The following is a 20,364-nucleotide window of genomic DNA, read 5'->3' as shown; positions in this document are numbered from 1 at the left end:
AGATACTGCCTGTTATAAATTCGAAAACCTTCAGGGAATCAGAAAAGCCCTAATGTGACACTAATTTATGTGCATTGTTATCCATGTGTGTATTGTGCAGTCCAACGCTGTAACTAAGATACAGTGATATTTCTTATCATGCAACAGAAACCAGCAAAGCCAGCACAACAATTGTAGAGGTTGCTGTGGTATAACGGCAGAGTGAGAAAACCACCGACAATGTGTGCGAAAACATTACTGAACTCTGTGTTGTGTCGATTTGGTTTTAAAAAACCTGTATGACTGAGGACTATGAGAAGGTGGCCGAAAAAAGAACCTTGTTAATCAAAAGCCCTATGAGTCGCTCAGTGAAGATGTGGGTTTTTGTGTTTGTGTGAAGGGATATTGTATTCAGGCAAAATTTCCAGCTATATGTGTGATGCAAAACTAATGCAAACCACACCTCAATTAATATCATACTTACAGCAAAATACAAAAAGATATTACAAAAGAACGTTTTATTTATACTCGGGACAAAACCTCAGTTTTTCACAAAAACAAAAAGTACCCAGATCTGAATGCCACTGAGAATCAATAGCACTGTTAAAAAATGTAGCTGACGAACAACATCCATGCTGGTAGGAACCCAATCCAACAGACTTACTGCTGCATGGTTTTATCAAGGGGTATTTCTAAAGGGGTTGAATATTTCTGCAAGTTACAATTAGTAAAATTGTTAAAAAATATAAAAAAACAATTTTTTAAGAAAAAATTTTGTAACATACTATATATGTATGGGGAAGTGAATTGTTGTCTCTTCCTTTCCTAGTTTCAGGCTTTTTGTCTGGGCTGAACCCTGGCAAGTCTGCTTAATGATACAAGCTCTCCTGTGTAGAGAAATCATCTGCTGTATTAAACACAGGAGAATAAAGGTCATAATGGCTGATTTTCACTCTTCCTCACAGAAAAGGGTTTTCTGAACATTAAATTGACCTAGTTTTTTCATCCAAGTTCCCAAAGCCAGATAATGTTACAACCTGTGATGAAATTGCAAGAGGATGATCCAAAAAAAACCATGTCACTTTGGAAGACGTATGTAATGCGTAAGTGGGCAACAGCTAGTTAGCACACTTTTATGTTAATAAGAAAATAGGCTTCTTCCTATATATCTTTCGTAATATATTTTCTTGTAAATATATATTAAACCTTTGCTACAAATCTGTTTGTTTGCTTGTCCAATCATCTATTTCCTTTTTGACACTTCTGTTGTAACTCTGCCAGATGTTATATACCATCTTTATTTTGAATCAGGTCTAAAGAGTGAGCATACATTCCTTGTAAAAAAAAAAGGAAAAACCAAACAAAAAACTTGAATAGTGGTACATTCAAGGGGGTTGGGGGGGTTACCCCATTGCACTCAAGAGAAAAGAACAGTGTATCAAACAAACTTTTCACTTGTTTGTCACATTAATATCACTTTCTATACTGATCCCTCTGTTTCAGTGTTGTTTAACTTGCCTTATTACTATCACAGTTTAGTTACAATTGATACAACATTTATGTCTACTTTCTTATGATTATAAAGAACAGAGATGATGAGTGGGTGAATATTTTGGCAATTGTTAAAAAAAAAACAATCTCAGCATTCATAATTGATAATCCCTGTCCTGCACAAGCCCCCTTGAGGTTCTTTTTTAAACCAGTCATGCTGCTCTGACATGCTTCTTCCTTTAAAGCTTCCATTGACATAAGAAGCTGCCTGTTCTGTGGTTCAGGCTCAAATTCACACTGATATATGATTAGCTTTCCCTGCCTAAAACATGAATTAAACAGTATATAAAAGAAAGAAACTGGTAAGAACTGGATGCATAATCGTTGAGTTCTCTCTGAGATAGAAATTCTGAAAGCAGTGATGTAATTTTGGTGCTTGATGGCTAAATGAAATGTCCTAAAGGTAGGAGATAAAAAATAACTGGGGTCAGATACAGAGCATATACAATTTACTAACAAACATGCTTCACATGACTTAAATTGCAAAAAAAAAAAATGAATAAATAAATATAGTTAAATCCAACAGACACTAGCACTTATACCACTTTTCACACATTCACTTCTTTATTACTTAGCAGGAAACATTAAACCATTAAAAATATATAAGAATAATTAAGAGAAACTTCTCCTCTCATATGCAATATTTTAAATATAATCACAAGACACATTTGCCATGTTAAAAAAAAAGCATTTTATTAGAAATAGAACCGACACAACAAACATATAGCAAAATATCTCCAGAAGGATAAACTTATTTTATTCTCAAACAATAATAAATGTACTAATGTCTGACATAAAGCCTATCGCGTTTTATAGTGTACTACTCATTCACTGATCTCTATATAGTTCATGAGCGCTGAGTTCACTATATGGGAATTAGAGAAAAATAATGGCTGGGCAAATTTTAACATTGGCAAAAATATCGTTCCTCAGAGAGGAGAGGCCGTCACTGACAATTATATCCTAGACGTTACACCTACACCTACACCTGCATAAACATCTGTGGTGTATCAAAAAACAGTAAATTATTTAATATTTTTTCACTATACATCTGTCACAAATTGTACGTTCATAATTAAATATACATTCAATATAAAAAAAATATTTAATTAATTAAAAACCAAACTATAGATAAAAAAGAATTAACAAGTATATAATTATAATGTACAGAACATTTCCTGAATAAATGTAGAGAATTAAGTTATTCAATGAGAATTCGGACACTGCTACAAAATGGCCGACACCTGATAGAGTCAACATATAAAAAAAAGGGAGCGGTTTCAGACATTTGCCTCATTTATCAACCTACAAACCGATGGATTATTACATAATCGTTCATAGAGATTTTTACACTAACAAAATTTGTTATTCATGAAAATATTCCATCTGCTGAGTGTGTAAATTCATGCATGTAAACTTCAACTGACTAGGTATTTACCTTATGATTTTCACACACACACACACACACACACACACACACACACACACACACACACACACACACACACACACACACACACACACACACACACACAGAAATGTTATATTTCTAGGTTGGACAAAGGTATTGGGACACTTGACTTTTCCAGCCATTTGTGGTTCTACACCAAATGGTCAACACAAAGTTAGAGACTAAGAATTGTATAGGATTCACTGAAGCTAGGAAACCCAAACCTGCCCCAGCATGAAAATGCCTCTGTGCACAATGCAAGCTCAATGAACATATGGTTTACATTTGTTGGAGTGGAAGATCTTGAGTGGCCTCAACTCTGACCTCTTGAGATAAATCCAGATGTGCAAAGCTTGTTGCATTATACCCAAATAGACTTGAGGCTTTAACTACTTCCAAAGTTGTTTTAACTTTTTCTGGAGTAAACTTTAATATATTTTACTAGGGTTCTTTCAGTACTTCCCAGAGTTTTTCTTTAGATTTAGGTTGTCTGTTACTTCTTATTTTGTCCAAGTGATTTTACTGCTTCTATCATTTTCAGCTGTGGAGGCCACTCTATCAATGCAAGTGTTTTATCAGCTTTTTTTTTCTCTCCAAATAAGATTTCACTGTTTTAGCTGAATGCCTGGGATTGTTACCATGCAAAAAAAAAATAAAACCTTTCCAGAAGGAATGGAATTAAAAACCCAAATTAAAATGTCTGTATATTTCAGCATTCATCATACCATCAGTTCAGACAACATAACCAACAACACTAGCAGAAATGCAGCACCAAAACATAACAGACTCTTTACCATGTTTTCTGAGAGCCGCAAGCACTCATTCTTCCATTTCTCTTCTTCTCACATATTGTTGATGACTGGATTTAAAAATGTTGTCAATCTAAAATATAATTTTTCACTGATGTTTGTATATACTATATCTTATCAGTATGTTCCCCTTCTAAAAAGTGCTTTCTTGGCTGCTACCATTCCACAAAAACCATTACTGATTAAGCTTTTTCAGACTTAAGAAGAATCAACTTGGCATTCCAGTGAAGCTGCCAGATGCTGTCCCTTCCTGGACTTCTTTTATTCTCCCACAGAAGAAACAATGAGATGCTTCTCATCAGTGTTTGAAAGTTTTCTTGGCCTTCCTGTCCTTTCTTTGTTCTCGACCTCTCCTTATTCTTCAGCTCGAATACTATATCTTTAGTATCCAGTTTGTTTGCTGATTTCCCTTTGAGAGTAGCCTTGCTGATGCAAAAGTAAAATAATTATTAGCAATCTTCCAATGAAATAAACTCATACAACATGTGTATATAATATTTAAGCATCTGTTGGACAAACTTGGTTTAATAGACCCTTTTGACAGCAGTAATTTTGACATGAAATAGTAGGACAAATACAGGTGTTAGCAAAAACATTAATTAGCGTTCCATTCTATTTGGGTTAATGAGAGCCAGGGTTCTGCAAATGTTCTAGTGTATAGCATATGGGAGCTGTTTTTTTTTTATATTATTGTTTGTAGTTTGTGAAATATACACAAAAAACGTATTAAGACAAAAATGCTGAACTGGAGAAATCAAATTATGAGTCATTCAGAGAGATTGAATAAATAATGGACTGGGTCTGAAATTAGCAAAACAAATCAACAAATGTAACTGAAAATACAAAAGATATGGTACAAATACCAAAACTTCTAACAAGATGAAGCATTTTTATCTGTTGTATACAGTGTAACTGTTAATAACTGGTCACTGTGTTGTTAGCATATTACAAGTTTGAAACACTAATCTATTCATTTTACAACACAATCCTTAACTTTAATTCTAGTAGCTTGAAAGAAGGTGTAATGCTACAGTGTATATATTCCTACATGGATATTACAGACTCCTAATATAAATGACCATTTCGGAAACTAGGATTAAATCTACTGTGTCTGTACTCCAAATCTAGGTTATAGAATCTAGAGCTTCGGTTCAGGCGGTGGCTAAGAATTTTTAGCACATCGTTCCTAGTGTTCTAAATGTAATTGACCTAATATCTTCCCTTGATGCTTTAAAATAATAATTATGGAGGTTGTGATCTAAGTTGGAAATTTGGTTAATTCAAAATGTTTGTGATTCATTAAAAAAAAATCTTTTTTAATAATCTACTGTGATAAACTGCAAAGTGTAGCTGATTGTGTCTGCAACAGACCTAAATGTCATCGCTTAATGCTTCAGTGACCTTTGCGAAGCACATCATGAACAAACATCAAACACTGATGATCTTTTTTTTTTTGTACTTTGATGAATGAGGAGTGGAGGGGGAGTGAAGTGTGGATCGTGTGTCTGTTATAAATGAAATGAATTTGGGAAGTTGTCCCTCATTGTTATAGGGATTTAAATAAAGGAATTCATTAGTATTATGTTACTGTAATTAAGTATTTTTTTAAGTGTCTGTACTTTAGCAGTATATTTCAAATATGGAACACTTTGTCTTTACTACATTTTGATGTGTAATATCTTTACTTTTTTTTAAACGCGGTCCCTTACTACTTTGAAGTAAAAACATAAAACTGCCCCAAGACCACAGTTATAACGGCACCGTTTGTGTGTATGGTGTAAAGGTTCTATCAATGTGTGGCTGTAACTATAGAAAAGTATCTCCTTAAAAAGGTGATGATGTGCAGGAGAATTAAACCTTGAATGACATATTGTATACATATATACAACACTTTCCCCTTTAATAGGGAAAGAAATGGTTCAATTTTTTCATTTTGAAAACAGGAGGTGTTTTACCACCTTAAGCCTGGAATGTGTTACCTAATCAGGCTGATCAATTGCTTTATTTCTATTAGTAAAAGTACAAAAAGCTCTCATTTACCAAATTCTGTTCTCCATGCCTAGCTAGCTTTTTTTTACTGTCAGGTGTGTTTACATTTAGCAAGAATGTGTCAGATTTTGAATGACTATTGGTTGTTGTATAAATCGGTCAACCCACTCAACATGATGCCACTCTGACTTCTTGTTTCATAAGGAAATCAAATCAGATCACAGCTCAGACTTGCAGCTCAAATGTTCTTGGCACAAGCAGTGCAAATATTAAAAATAAAATGTTACCATGGTGATACATCTTTTCCCTTATTTTCAGGTACTAGGGCAAAATTTCAATAAACCTTCAAATACATCTTCTTATTAATAAGACTTTCATTTTTTATACATGCCCTTTTGGTCATAATCATGTAGACACCTCAGTTCTGTATGTGACTTTAAGGCAACACTAAATCTCACTATCTAACCCTGTGCTTTTCAACTTTAGGTCAAAAAAGCCCCTCAAAATGCATATGCATGAAGCAAACACACAACGCAGACAACATTTCGGGTTAAGTCGTACAAAAAGCTTTAACAAAAACAGAAAACAACAGTGAAGGTGAATGGTGTGCGTTTGTCCCTGATGAGCAAGCCGTGGCGACAGTGGCAAGGAAAAACTCCCTTAGATGATATGAGGAAGAAACCTTGAGAGGAACCAGACTCAAAGGGGAACCCATCCTCATATGGGTGACATCAAGAGTTTGGTCATAAATCTTTCAACAATACAGAACAATTTGTGATCATCAAGTAAGTGTAGACATACTTTACATTTAAATGCAACGTCAATGGATTTGCAAAGCAGCTTCAATGTTATTGATACCAGGATTTGTAATTTGAAATAGGCATGTGGTTAAGGAATTGGATTACTAATCAGATAGTGATGAGTTAAAATCCCATATTTCAGCCACACTGGACCCTCAAAGGACACTCTTATCCTGCAGATGCTCAATTGTTTCTTTGTATAAACACATCAGCCAAATAAGGTTAATGTATTGATCTGTATATCAGTAAATGTCAGTTTTACAGAGCAAAAAAAGATTTATGATATTTAATATTTGCTTTTATATGAATACATTTGAAAATCTCACCACCATTGTAAGCTACACACATTTATAATGTAATAGTATTTTATAGTAAAGTACAGGGGCATATAAATTACATCACAGACTTCCAGGTGTTAAATTGGTAATACTGTATCCCACATTTCCATGAAATTCTTGAATCTGAATGAGGAGGTGTTAATTTATTTTTTCCAAGAGTAGTGTAAAATGTCATTCAAATTAGTTGTGCCTTCCAGCCATTAGGGAGGCACAAGCCAGTGCATTCTTAGTGCCGGTCCTAAGCCAGGATCGGTCGAAAGCTGGGTTATCATTACCACAGGTACCACAGGTATCGTTGGCCAACAGGGTACCGGTGAAAATTGGGCTACTGTTGGCCGAAGGAGGAGAAGAAGAGGAGGAAGACGTCTACAGAGATGGCAGGAAAAGGAGGTACTTTAAATGTTGGTACTATGACTTGTAAAGGGAGAGAGGTAGCTGATATGATGGAGAGGAGAAAGGTAGATATGTTGTGTGTTTAGGAGACCAAGTGGAAAGGGAGTAAGGCCAGGAACATTGGAGGTGGGTTTAAACTGTTCTATCATGGTGCGGATGGAAAGAAAAATGGTGTAGGGGTGATTCTGAAGGAAGAGTACAGTAAGAGTGTAGTGGAGGTAAAGAGAGTTTCTGATAGGGTGATGAACGTGAAGCTGGAAGTTGAAGGGATGATGATAAATGTCATCAGTGCCTATGCTCCAGAAGTGGGCTGTGAGATGGAGAAGAAGAGGAGAAGAAAAGATTCTGGAGTGAGTTAGATGAAGTGGTAGATGGTGTACCTAGAAATGAACGATTGGTGATTGGGGCAGACTTTAATAGGCATGTAGGTGAAGGGAACAGAGGTGATGAGGAGATGATGGGTAGGTATGGTTTTAATGGCAGTGGTGAATACTTATTTTAAAAAGAAGGAGGATCATAGGGTGACGTATAAGAGTGGAGGAAGGTGCACAGAGGTGGACTATGTTCTATGTAGGAGATGCAACCTGAAGGAGGTTGGAGAATGTAAGTTGTTGGCAGGGGACAGTGTAGCTAGACAGCATTGGATGGTGGTCTGTAGGATGGTTTTAGAGGTGAAGAAGAAGAGGAGGAGAGTGGGGACTGAAAGAAGAATAAGATGGGGGGCTCGGTGTTGGTGAAGAGGCGCTGGATGATTGGGTAAATACTGCAGGAGTGATGAGGGAGTCAGCTAAAGAAAAGTACTTGGTGTGACATCTGGAAAGAGAAAGGTAGACAAAGAGACGTGGTGGTGGAATGAGGAAGTGCATAAGGGGAAAGAGGTTGGCAAAACAGAAGTGGGATCGACAGAGTGATGAGAAAAGTAGGCAGGAGTACAAGGAGATGTGGCAGCAGGTAAAGAGGGATGTGGCGAAAGCTAAGGAAAAGGCATATGAGGAGCTATATGAGAGGTTGGACACTAAGGAAGGAGAAAAGCATTTGTACCGATTGGCCAGGCAGAGAGACCGAGCTGCAAAGGATGTGCTGCAAGTTAGAGCAATAAAGGATGGAGATGGAAATGTGTTGACTAGTGAGGAGAGTGTGTTGAGAAGGTGGAGGGAGTATTTTGAGCAGCTGATGAATGAGGAAAATCAGAGCGAGAGATGGTTGGATGATGTGGAGTTGAAGCAGGAAGTGGATAGGATAAGTAAGGAGAAAGTGAGAGCAGCAATTAAAAGGATGAAGAGTGGAAAGTCGGTTGGACCAGATGACATAGAAGCATGGAGAGATGGCAGTGGAGTTTTTAACCAAATTTTTTAACAATATTCTGGAAGGTGAGAAAATGCCTGAGGAATGGAGAAGGAGTGTGCTGGTACCGATCTTTAAGCATAAGGGAGATGTGCAGACCTGCAGTAACTACAGGGAAATTAAGTTGATCAGTCACACCATGAAGTTATGGGAAAGAGTAGTGGAAGCCAGGCTGAGAAAAGAGGTGACCATCTGTGAGCAACAGTATGGTTTCATGCAGAGGAAGAGCACCACAGATGCCTTATTTGCTTTGAGAATGTTGATGGAGAAGGACAGAATGAATTGCATTGTGTATTTGTGGATTTAGAGAAAGCATACGACAAAGTGCCAAGAGAGGAGTTGTGGTATTGTATGAGGAAGTCAGGTGTGTCAGAGAAGTATGTGAGGATGGTGCAGGACATGTATGAGGACAGTGTGACAACAGTTAAGTGTGCAGTAGGAACGTTAGACTGGTTCAAGATGAAGGTTGGACTGCATCAAGGATCGGCCCTGAGCCCTTTCCTGTTTGCAGTGGTGATGAACAGGTTGACGGACGAGGTCAGACAGGAATCTCCCTGGACTATGATATTTGCAGATGATATTGTAATTTGTGGTGAGAGTAGTGAGCAGGTTGAGAAGAGCCTGGAGAGGTGGAGGTATGCACTGGAGAGAAGGGAATAAAAGTCAGTAGGAGTAAGACAGAGTACATGTGTATGAATAAGAGGGAGGGCAGTGGAGTGGTGCGGTTGCAGGGAGAAGAGGTGGAGATGGTGGAGGAGTTCAGGTACCTGGGATCAACAGAGCAAAGTAATGGAGAGTGTGTTAGGGAAGTAAAGAAAAGAGTGCATGCAGGGTGGAGTGGGTGGAGAAGAGTGACAGGAGTGATTTGTGATAGAAGAGTATCTGCAAGACTGAAAGGGAAAGTTTATAGGACTGTGGTGAGACCTGCGTTGTTGTATGGATAAGAGACAGTGGCATTGAGTAAAAGACAGGAGGTAGCAGAGCTGAAGTTGTTAAGGTTTTCGTTGGGAGTGATGAGGATGGACAAGATTAGAAATTAGTTTATTAGAGGGACAGGCCATGTAGGACGTTTTGGTGACAAGGTGAGGGAGGCAAGATTAAGATGGGTTGTACATGTGCAGAGGAGGGACATGAGTTATATTGGTAGAAGAATGCTGAGGATGGAGCCACCAGGAAGGAGGAAAAGAGGAAGGCCAAGGAGGAGGTTTATGGATGTGGTGAGGGAAGACATGCAGGTAGTTGGTGTGAAAGAGGCAGATGTAGAGGACAGGGTGGTATGGAGACGGATGATCCGCTGTGGCGACCATTAATGGGAGCAGCCGAAAGAAGAAGAAGAAGATTCTACTTTGTAACCTACTCCGTAAACATACACAATATGGACAGGTTTGTGGGCAACTGACTATAAGATTCATATGTGCGTTCTGCGTTCTCATTTCACGTTTAGTCCCCATTTGCTCCACTCTTCTAGAAAGAGGTTCCACTAAATTGTGGAGTATGTTTGTGAAGATTTGTGCTCATTCAGTTAGTAAAGTCAGCCCAAATTCATCTCAAAACTGTTCAATAGGGTTGAGTTCTATAGCAGGCCACTCAAGATCTTCCTCTCCAAACCATGTAAACCATATCTTCATGAATCTGGCTTTATGCACAGGGGCACTGTCATACTGAAACAGGTTTGAGTTCAGAGACATCCTACACAATTGTGTATCTTTAACTTTGTGGTAACAGTTTGGGGACAAACCGCATTGGGCTGGAAAAGTAAGGTTTCCCATTTCTTGTGTGCATTTTGTGTAGAATCCATAATATCTTACTAATCATAATGGTTCTGTTGGGAGATGTTTTATATAACTCTTTTATTTGATTCAGATTTTTTTATTTCTCAGTGACGCTGCATTTTTATTTTAACCTGAAAAGATTGAAAAAAAAGAACACATTTGTCTGATGGACAAAACTGCATCCAAGTTTATTGTGTGGTCTATTGTCTGTATTTATTTCGAGTATTATCATTGCACTGTCTGTCCTTGTTACTATTTTTTTAATGATAAACAAAAACAGACTTTTTTAGTATTTATGGAACTGTTTTACAAAATGACATAGTTTAAGAAAAGTTTCTGAACACAATGTCATTTTCTCATTTGTATCTCTTCAAACAGCACCGTACAGCAACAAATAAGTACAAAAACAAATAAGACAACAAAGAAAATCGCCGTAGACAGATTTGTTCTGTTCAAATCTAGAACACAGACCGGAAGTGACTGGCAAGGAACCATGAATTATGCACCCGGCGATCTGCGTTCAGAGAAATTACACTCTTCCTTTCTTTCTTTCTCTACACACACACAGACACATGAAGACACATGGAGGAGGCCTGGGTTTGGACTGTGTGCTTCCCACTGTGGGGGCCTGCTGTCTAACACTCATGAGTCATGAGGAAAGGAGGACAGCTAAAGGAAGAGTAATGCCTGGTTTTCTTAGTAACTGGTGAAAATGACTGTAGTAGCCTTGAAATTTAAATTGTGTAAAAATGGCATTGAAAATACCCTTGAAATTGGCGCCTCAAAATTTGTTTAGGTTTGTCCCTTTTGTAGTATGTAAACCACTATGGTACAAATACATCACTTGGTTAAGGAATAAACAGTTGGTTATATTTATTTGTAAGAGGTTGTTGGTTCATGTGCTTATTGCCTCAGATGTTTCCTGGAGATGATATTGTGGCTCCCTGTCATCGTCGACCCGCCTCTGACGGCTGACCTCGGCTCAAAAACTCCCCAAATAATAAATACATGAAACGCATGGCATGCTGTTATCTAGGATATCATCCTCACTGAAGTTGACAGGCGTGGGTGATGCGAGAAATCATCCACAGTTGAAAAAATAGGCAGTTTTCACACTTCTCCATATTTAGCTAGTTCACTGAGTTTTTTTGAATACGGAAAGGGTGTGGTGCACCTCGGACACTATCAAAAGGAAATGCACATAAGGACTACTATCAGATACAGGCACTATGAAAACTGAAACTGGTTCCCCCTTTTTTTTTTTTTTAAGCGAAATAGCTCAATTCCAATAATTTGCTGTAATGAAAAAAGGTAACTACCCCTTCTGACTGGTTGCCCAGAAAAAAAAAACATCTATAATATAAGATAACTTTATTTATTTAGCATACACTATTTACATCATATGAGGTGCTATCAAAAAGTTTTAAAAATAGTTTTGTTTACAAGAAAGTACTTTATTTATCTACGTTTACCCACTATCACCTTGTACAGCAATACAGAGCTCCCTGCATTCCTGCCACTTCTGGAATACGTCCTGGAAGTCTTCTTTTCAAAGCATGCCAAGCATCTTCTGCGTGCCAGATCCCCTCAATGGTGTCAAAACGACGACCTCTGAGCTGGAGCTTCATCTTCGGGAAGAGGGCGAAGTACGTAGGAGCCGAATCTGGCAAGTAGGGTGGGTTATGAAAAGTGAGATCATGTGGATTGTTCTCCGACGATCATAATGCACAAGTGGACGAATGTTTATATGGGGGTTGAGCTCGTTAAAGGTCTTCCCAATCTCCCGTCGTCTTCCAGTGATGTTCATCCGCTCTTGAAGTGTCCATGCAATCGCGAACGACTCATTGCAGCATCGTATATATAAAACGTATCTCATGTCAAACGTCTCTGTGGCCGATTTGCCTAGTTTCACGCACAATTTAACGTTTGCTTATTGTTCTAAAGCTCCTGCTGTCCATGATGAAATCGCAGACGTGGTAACGCATGTGATCAGAAAAGCACCAGCTAGCACCATTTGTCTCAAAACTTTTTGATACCACCTCATAAGTGCATGTTTTGGTCATGCTACCAATATCTTAACATAGAATGTCTTAGCCATTTATTTTGGGATTTTGTTCATACTGTTAAATATCTTGATATAAATATCAAAGCCCAAAATACTGTGTATTTGTGCTGTGTTGTTTAATTTTATTGTGTGTGAATAAAATACATCTGCATGAGGAAACACTTCTGATTTGACACAAACTTGAAGTGACGAGTATAGCAGGCTTCATTGTTTCCGTCACCGTCCTGTCAGAACCGATTGCTGATCAAACAATATTTTTATTAGCGTTTACTCAGCAGCAGTCACCAGAATAATGAAACAAATGCAGGTAATGTGTCTTCGGCTGAACTCGTATGTAGATTTATTGCTGAAATTCAGGTCTCTTACATTCATGCTTGTTACATTTCCTCGCTTAACGTCTTCACCAAGTTTTTACAGTGTCATGGCTTCGTTGTAGGTCGTTGTTTAATACCTAAATCCTGATTTAAATGCATTGCTGTCTATTACGGTTTCTTGATTATGCACGAAAGAAAGACCTAAAAGAAATAACAGATGTTTTGGCTCAGCATGTTGCCTTCCTTCACAGCTACTCTACATCTTTGGGCTTACGACAACAAAACTGTGTTAAATACTGACAGTGTAAAAGATCTTTCGAAAAATGTTTTCTTTCCTTTTTCACCACCAGCACAAACTGTGTATCTTTGAATGTATTTATTGTTTTACATTAATACAATGATACTGTAAAAGGTGATACCTTTAGACGATACCAGCCAATTATGATAAATTTCAACCTGTACCACTTGTTCAGCACTGTGTCAATTTGTTTAAGGTTACATAATGATAACACGTCTGCTCTCGCTTCACATTCTTAAAGGTGCGCATGTGAGTGTGTGTTGGGGGGATTCTTGCACATGCTAAATCAAAATGGGATCCAGTTCCACTCTGAGGTACTGTGTTGAAAATGACAACGACTGAAGCACAGATGGCAGTCGGTGGGAATCTGCCACAGGACAAGACTGCGGCATTTTGACCTCCCTGCAGCCTGATGAGCTTTTTTACATGTGTGTGTTTGTGTTCAATGCCGTACACTATGCTGCTAATGTCAACTTATGATTGCACATGCTGAATGTATAATGCTGCATTATGATCCTAAAGTTTTGTGTATGTATGTATGTATGTGTGTGTGTGTGTGTGTGTGTGTGTGTGTGTGTGTGTGTGTGTGTGTGTGTGTGTGTGTGTGTGTGTGTTTGAGAAATCTTGGTCCAAGCATGTTGGGTTCACAGACACGCTGTCCACAGTATGCCAAGTGCTCAAGCTGCCTCGGCAGCCTGCTGACCATCCCACACCCCCACTCACAAACAAACACAAACACACACAAGCACACACACACACACACACACACACACACACACACACACACACACACACACATACACACACTCTCTCAAGACCAGGAGAACCCCTATGGCCAACACCACACAACTTGTATTACAGCTACCTGTATTATATTTACAAATGCAGCTTTTTGCTTCTTTACAGGACAAATTCAAAACAAATAAACTGGCAGCAAATTTAGTGTAATACTGTTCATGTTCTTTCAAATAAACAGCTTTTCTTTCCCATTACAAATAATTAAAAGTTGACTAAACAGTTGACTGAGCAAACTTAGATGTAAACCGATATAAAATTCCTGTTTAAACCCACATCAAATCCAAAAGTACACATTTCTAACTATTCAGAAAGAATACTGGAAGGAGTAGCTTTTTGTACAGCAATGATGAAAAATGAGCACGAGGTAAACAAGGAAAAAGGAAGAGCGCGTGTCTCAGTGCTCGCTGAACTGAAGTGCTCACTTCACAAACGGCCTCACGTTTTTAGGGACTACGCCTGCGGATATTGTCCTGTGTGCTCAGGTTGACCGCCTTTACACCCTTCACTCAAAATATTTAATAAAAATATTTTATCAGGTTACTAACGAACGATGACGCTATAGTTGAAGCTCTTAGTTTGTACAGTCTGCTTTGCTTTGATTGGCATCGTTAATCGTGAAATTCTCCCATCATTCATTGCCGTCTGAACATTATAATCCTACAACAGGAGGACCACGCAGATCCCCGCATCCTCGTTTCAGCACATAGTTTACTCACCCCTGGCAGAGAGCTTTTTGGTGTTGATTATTTTGGCAGCATATTCTTGGCCTGTGCACAGCTTGACACAACGTCGCACGACTGAAAAAGCTCCCCTGAATTCATAAAAACAAAAAAACAACACAGGATGAAGAATGTTTCACTGCAACACAATACAGTGAAAAAGATCATTCAAATCGAAATTAACTAAATGAAGCACACTTATGCTGCTGGTTTCATAACATCAAGTGAAAAGTATTAATTTTCATATTAATGCATGAACAAACCTTGCAGCAAACCAAATACAGTATACTGAAACCAAGAGTTTTGGCAATTATGTAAAACATTACTGAAAGCAAAAACAGCTGATATTTGACATGTAAATCCTTATTATATTTATTTAGTGTCTATGGATACAATATGTCAGACACTTACCGCCTGGGAATAAATCAAAAAAAGACACAGATTTAGTCGCACCAGTTACGCTCTACTTCAGCTGTTCTTTATATCAGAACAGCTGGCTTAAGAAATATTAATGTAGTGGGAACGCCACTGTTGGGACGCCAGCACTAACGCCTGATGTCATCTCTTAGCGCCTAATTTTAGCGCCACCTTTCTTTCGTTATACAATACGTGTTGCGGGTCTTGAGTGATATATCAGCTGACACTCGGGGGAATAAATGGCCAAAGCCTGTAATGTAAAACTCTACACTAGGCTTTTAGGTTTGCCCTTTAAATCGGAGTATGACCTAGGGAAAAGAGAGGTTAAAGACATTCCGGTGAAGCTGTGCTTCCTGGGTGACTTGATTTAAGGAGAATACAGTGGACAAACACGTAAGGCTCAGTTAAACTCCCACTATAGCCTTGGAAAACCAATGCTGTGGCACAGGCTATATTCAGTCTCGTGTCACTGTAACAAATGTAATATAGTTCCTACAAAAAAAGTTACTCTTGAGGTAAATGAGATCAGGAAAATCCTAAATCTTGTCTTTTTTTAATGCTGACAGTTTAATAAATGTGTTCTTTATTAACACCTGGTCAATCTGCCACTAAGCACTGAATTAGTGGTATTGAATTAGTGCATTCTGCCTATCAGGAGAAGAAGGCTGGTTTATCAAAAAGCAAAGTGTTCTAGTTTTATTGGCACAGGACGCTTCCATGGCAAGAGTGTACACTTATCTAGCTGAAGCGCATCCACACTCAAAGGACAACACAGTCCACCTTAGACGGCTTTGCAATAACTTGCAACGGTCGTCCTCAAAAAGAGTGACCCCTGCATTTACTGAACATCACTCATCACAAACAGCCCGAATGCAAATCATAAACATGTAACTGTTTACCTAAAACCTGTGCTGCATCTAATACTGGGTGACTAGATCAAGCAATTACACTACATTAATATAGGACATACTGTTCCCCTGGATTCCAGGGCATTTTAATCATCATTTTATTCATTTAAGTATTTTGTGGTCACTATGTGAACAGTACGTATGTTTAAATGCCGCCATTTTTCATCAATCTGTACACCTTCAGTCCAAAATGACTGTCTATATATATATATATATATATTTTACAATTCAGAAAACAGTTAGATCTATTTAAACTATTAATCAGATATATTTTTGATACACCATTTCAATCTGATCAGATGTTGAATTTAATGCTTATACGATGGCTTTTTATTCCGACTGAGCTCATGGTCTAAAACCTCAAGGTGTCCAATTGTAACTCAGATCAAGCATAAAACATTGTTGTTGTTGTTGATTTTTTTGCCTGAGAAACTCATTGTGCAAAAGTGCAGCATTTTTGTTTTTTCCAAAAAACATTTCCAATTAAATCAAGTCCAAATTAAAGAGATATCACATCAGAAAAATCCAACAGCCAATCATTTTAAAGTATATAAATGATGTCATGCCCTTTTTCTATAATAAGACTGGGAGTGTTAAAAGGAGGTGTGTGTAGGTTTCTTTACTTGCATATGAAGAATAAAAAGAAAATTTTTTGTTTTAGCTTTTTTATTTATTTATTATTTAAATGGAAACCCTCGACACGACTCAGAGAGCCGAAAAGAGTGTTCTGGTAGCTCGCACAGTTCTGGCTTATTATTCAAAAAGCAAAACAAAAAAAGAGTTAGGGGTTTGATGTTTGACTGGCGTTTACATGATTTCGGTGTTTACATGATGGATTTTTAATTCGATTGAGAGCATTGTTGAAAATTTGGTTAAATAAAAATTTGGTTGAAAATTTGGTTGAATTAAACATAATTACTGTTAAAGTCAGTAGTTTTAAATATGTCAGACGGTAACTAAGAGCAAGCCTAAAACATCATTGTTGTTTTGTTTTGTTTTTTTGTCTGAGAATTCACTGTGCAAAAGTGCACCATTTTTGTTTGTTGGAATGAAAGCAAGTTCAAATGAAGGCATTATTACATCATAAAATCTAACAGCCAATCACTTTACAGTATGCTGTGGCTGACAGTTCCGGCTCATTATTCATGAAGCATAACAAAGAATTAGGGGTTAGAGTTTTATTTGTACGAAGCTCCACTGTCTTTTACGTGATTTCTGTGTTTAAATGATGGCTTTTCAATCCAATTGAGCTTGCGGTCTGATTACTCACTGATCATTTTGGTTGAAGGAAACATATTTACTGCAGTTTTGAATACGTTACTTAGATCAAGCCTAAAACATCGTTGTTGTTTTTGTTTTTTGTTTGAGAACTCATTGTGCAAAAATGCACAATTTCTGTTTTCCACAAACACTTCGAATGAAAGCGAGTTCGAATGACGGCGTTGTGACGTCATAAAATCTAGCAGCCAATCATTTTACAGTATTCAAATGTCACGTTTACTTGTCTATAATGAGACTGGGGTTGTTAGGAGGAGGTTTGTGCGGGTTTGTTCTCGCAAAACAAGAATGAAAAGAAGTTTGGTTGAGTTTTTGTAGATACTGTTCAAATTTACACCCTCGACAAGCAGCCAACCAGAAAGCGCGGTCTAGTACCTCAATGATGGGCTCAATGATGATGGCTGATTCCGGCTCATTACTCAGTAAGCAAACCCAAATGCGAAGTGAGACAAGAGAATTCCCAAACGTCAGGGGACATGCATGTCTTTCCTGCTCTCTAACATTTAGATTATAGACAGCAAACAGCCGCCTTGCTTTTCTTTTTTTTTCCCGCAAAGCCCCAAATGTCACTCTGCGGCTCTCAGCGCGCAAATGTCCAGCAAACGGACTGTGGAGTTTCCTGATCCACAGTGACCCCACGAGACTTGTGTACCAGCTTATACCATGCGCACACACACACACACACACACACACACACACACACACACACACACACACACACACACCGAGATTTATTAATGCTGATCTTGTTTAATTTTGCAATTACTCCAAACCATTTAATAACATCACACAACACTTGCATTTAAAACTCAAATCAACTTGGCTTACTTTCCGAGTTCTTCATAAAGCTGGTATTCGTCGGTAAAGCGTGTACAGGTTGTCGTTGCCATCTCTCTCTCTCTCTCTCTCTCTCTCTCTCTGTTTCTGTCTCTCTTTTTTTTCTGCTTCTCTCCTCCTTTTCGGCTTTGTGGATATATATATGTGTGTGTGTGTGTGTGTGTGTGTGTGTGTGTGTATTTATCCGAGTAGTTTATTCCTCCACGATGCACGGTGTGTGTGTGTGTGTGTTGGAGAGAGTGGAGAAGGTTAAGGCTGGGTGATGAGTGAGCTCGAGCGCTTTCCAAAACCCGCTCACTGAATGAATGCGCTGTGCGACTGCAGTACTGAGGCTTTTCCGCTGCGCTGTGCAGCACACAGCTGAGATTGCCGCTAGAGGGCGCAGAAGAGAACTGGACGTAGTGTGGCAACGGGCGTTTCACTTAACGCGACTTTACATTATTTAGTGTTGGTTTGGGGGGAAAAAGTGAGAAGGAAATGCACTTCTGTTTCAATATTCAGGGCAACAGCAGTACTGTATTAAACAAACAAAACAAAAAATAAATAAATAAATAAAATCAAAAACACTATATATATATATATATATATATATATATATATATATATATATATATATATATATATATATATATATATATACATGTATACGTCAGAGGTTTGTGATAATTGTGATAAGTCAGGATCTTTGTATATATTTATCTACGATTTATTATTACTATCTCAGTAGCTTGAAAAAATACAAAAAAATTGTCAAAATGTAAACATATCCTCAATTTGAGCATATTTTTTTAAAAGCTTGAATTGCTATCTCAATATAATGAACGATTCTAGTCAGATGATATTTTATATATATATATATATATATATATATATATATATATATATATATATATATATGTGTGTGTGTGTGTGTGTGTGTGTGTGTGTGTGTGTGTGAGTGTAAAACATGCAAAAAATGTAGCCTACACATTCTTTGCTTTTTTTTTTTTTTTTTTTATAATAACCTGCTCCTAATTTATGAGTTTTTCCCCTTCAAAATCTTCATATATCACTAAATGAAAGGAAAAAAATTCGAGTTATTAGCAAAAAATTATCTCATTATTGTGATTACTTGTTTACAGAATACCTTAAAATAGTCAAGACTTTTTGGAGTAATCTTAAGACAATCAGTCAAGATATTGAGATAACAAGTCAAGCTTTCAAAAGGATATGTTCATATTTTGTTTATTTTTTTTATATATATTTGTTTAATCTACTGAGATAGTAATAATAAATCGTAGGTAAATATATACAAAAATCCTGAATTATTATCACAAAACTTTTGACATATACAGTATCAGAACACTGACTTTGCATCTAAAACTTTTGCATAAGAATCTAAAAATCCTATTCTTTCAAAACGTTGATTTTATTACCTATTAATTCTGGCATCTGACAAAATGTTGACTTAATATTTAAAAATGATCACTTATTATTAGAATTAACATTTAGAACATTGATCGAGGGGAGTGGTGGCTCCAGCGGTTAAGGCGCTGGGTTGCCGATCGGAAGGTCTGGGGTTCAAGCCCCGGTATCGCCAGGCTGCCACTCTTGGGCGCTTGAGCAAGGCCCTTAATCCTCTATGCTCCGGGGGTCCCTTACGAGGGAAATATCAAGGTCCGTGACGTCGGAGTGACGTGGGGCCGCCTTCCCGTGGGCTCACCACCTGCAGGAGGGACCGTAAGGGACGGTGCTGTGAGGATTGGGCAGCAGTCGAAGGCGGGGGCCTGCTTAGACTGCTGCCCCCGCAACCCGAATTACGTATAAGCGGGAGAAAATGACATGATGATGATGACAACATTGATGGGATGAAAGTTTGATATTTAAATAAAAACTGCAGGAAATACTGTAACATTTTGAGACTAGTTGAAAGTTTATAAAGCAAGAAATAAAGCAAATACTGAGACAATAAATTTAATTTTAAATATAATAATAAAAAAATTTATTTTGACATAAAACTGCTGCTAAATATACAGTGAGGAAAATAAGTATTTGAACACCCTGCTATTTTGCAAGTTCTCCCACTTAGAAATCATGGAGGGGTCTGAAATTGTCATCGTAGGTGAATGTCCACTGTGAGAGACATAATCTAAAAAAAAAAATCCAGAAATCACAATATATGATTTTTTAACTATTTATTTGTATGATACAGCTGCAAATAAGTATTTGAACACCTGTCTTTCAGCTAGAATTCTGACCCTCAAAGACCTGTTAGTCTGCCTTTAAAATGTCCACCTCCACTACATTTATTATCCTAAATTAGATG

General features: G+C 37.6%; 1 protein-coding gene across 13 annotated transcripts in view; it reads right to left on the bottom strand.

Annotated features, from left to right (window-relative positions):
- camk2b2 (calcium/calmodulin-dependent protein kinase (CaM kinase) II beta 2) overlaps window positions 1–18,406 on the bottom strand; it is a 62,326-nt gene extending 43,920 nt beyond the window's left edge. For 10 of the 13 annotated variants that reach the window (XM_083569343.1, XM_083569349.1, XM_083569353.1 and 7 more), the window contains exons 1-2: window positions 18,051–18,373; window positions 14,617–14,711 (exon numbers count right to left, since the gene is read on the bottom strand). In XM_083569343.1, the coding sequence (XP_083425469.1) occupies window positions 14,617–14,711; window positions 18,051–18,112 (157 nt within the window). In that variant the 5' untranslated portion in view covers window positions 18,113–18,373. Of the gene's footprint in view, window positions 1–14,616; window positions 14,712–18,050 lie in introns of all 13 variants that reach the window. The other 3 variants (XM_083569348.1, XM_083569354.1, XM_083569347.1) reach the window with 3 other exon arrangements.
- Between the last annotated feature and the right edge of the window lie 1,958 nt (window positions 18,407–20,364).

The sequence above is a fragment of the Silurus aristotelis genome (assembly GCF_946808225.1).
Source record: "Silurus aristotelis genome assembly, chromosome: 18".
Lineage (NCBI taxonomy): Eukaryota > Metazoa > Chordata > Actinopteri > Siluriformes > Siluridae > Silurus > Silurus aristotelis.
The sequence above is the reverse complement of the archived record's forward strand: the minus strand, read 5'-3'. Positions and strand labels throughout refer to the sequence as shown.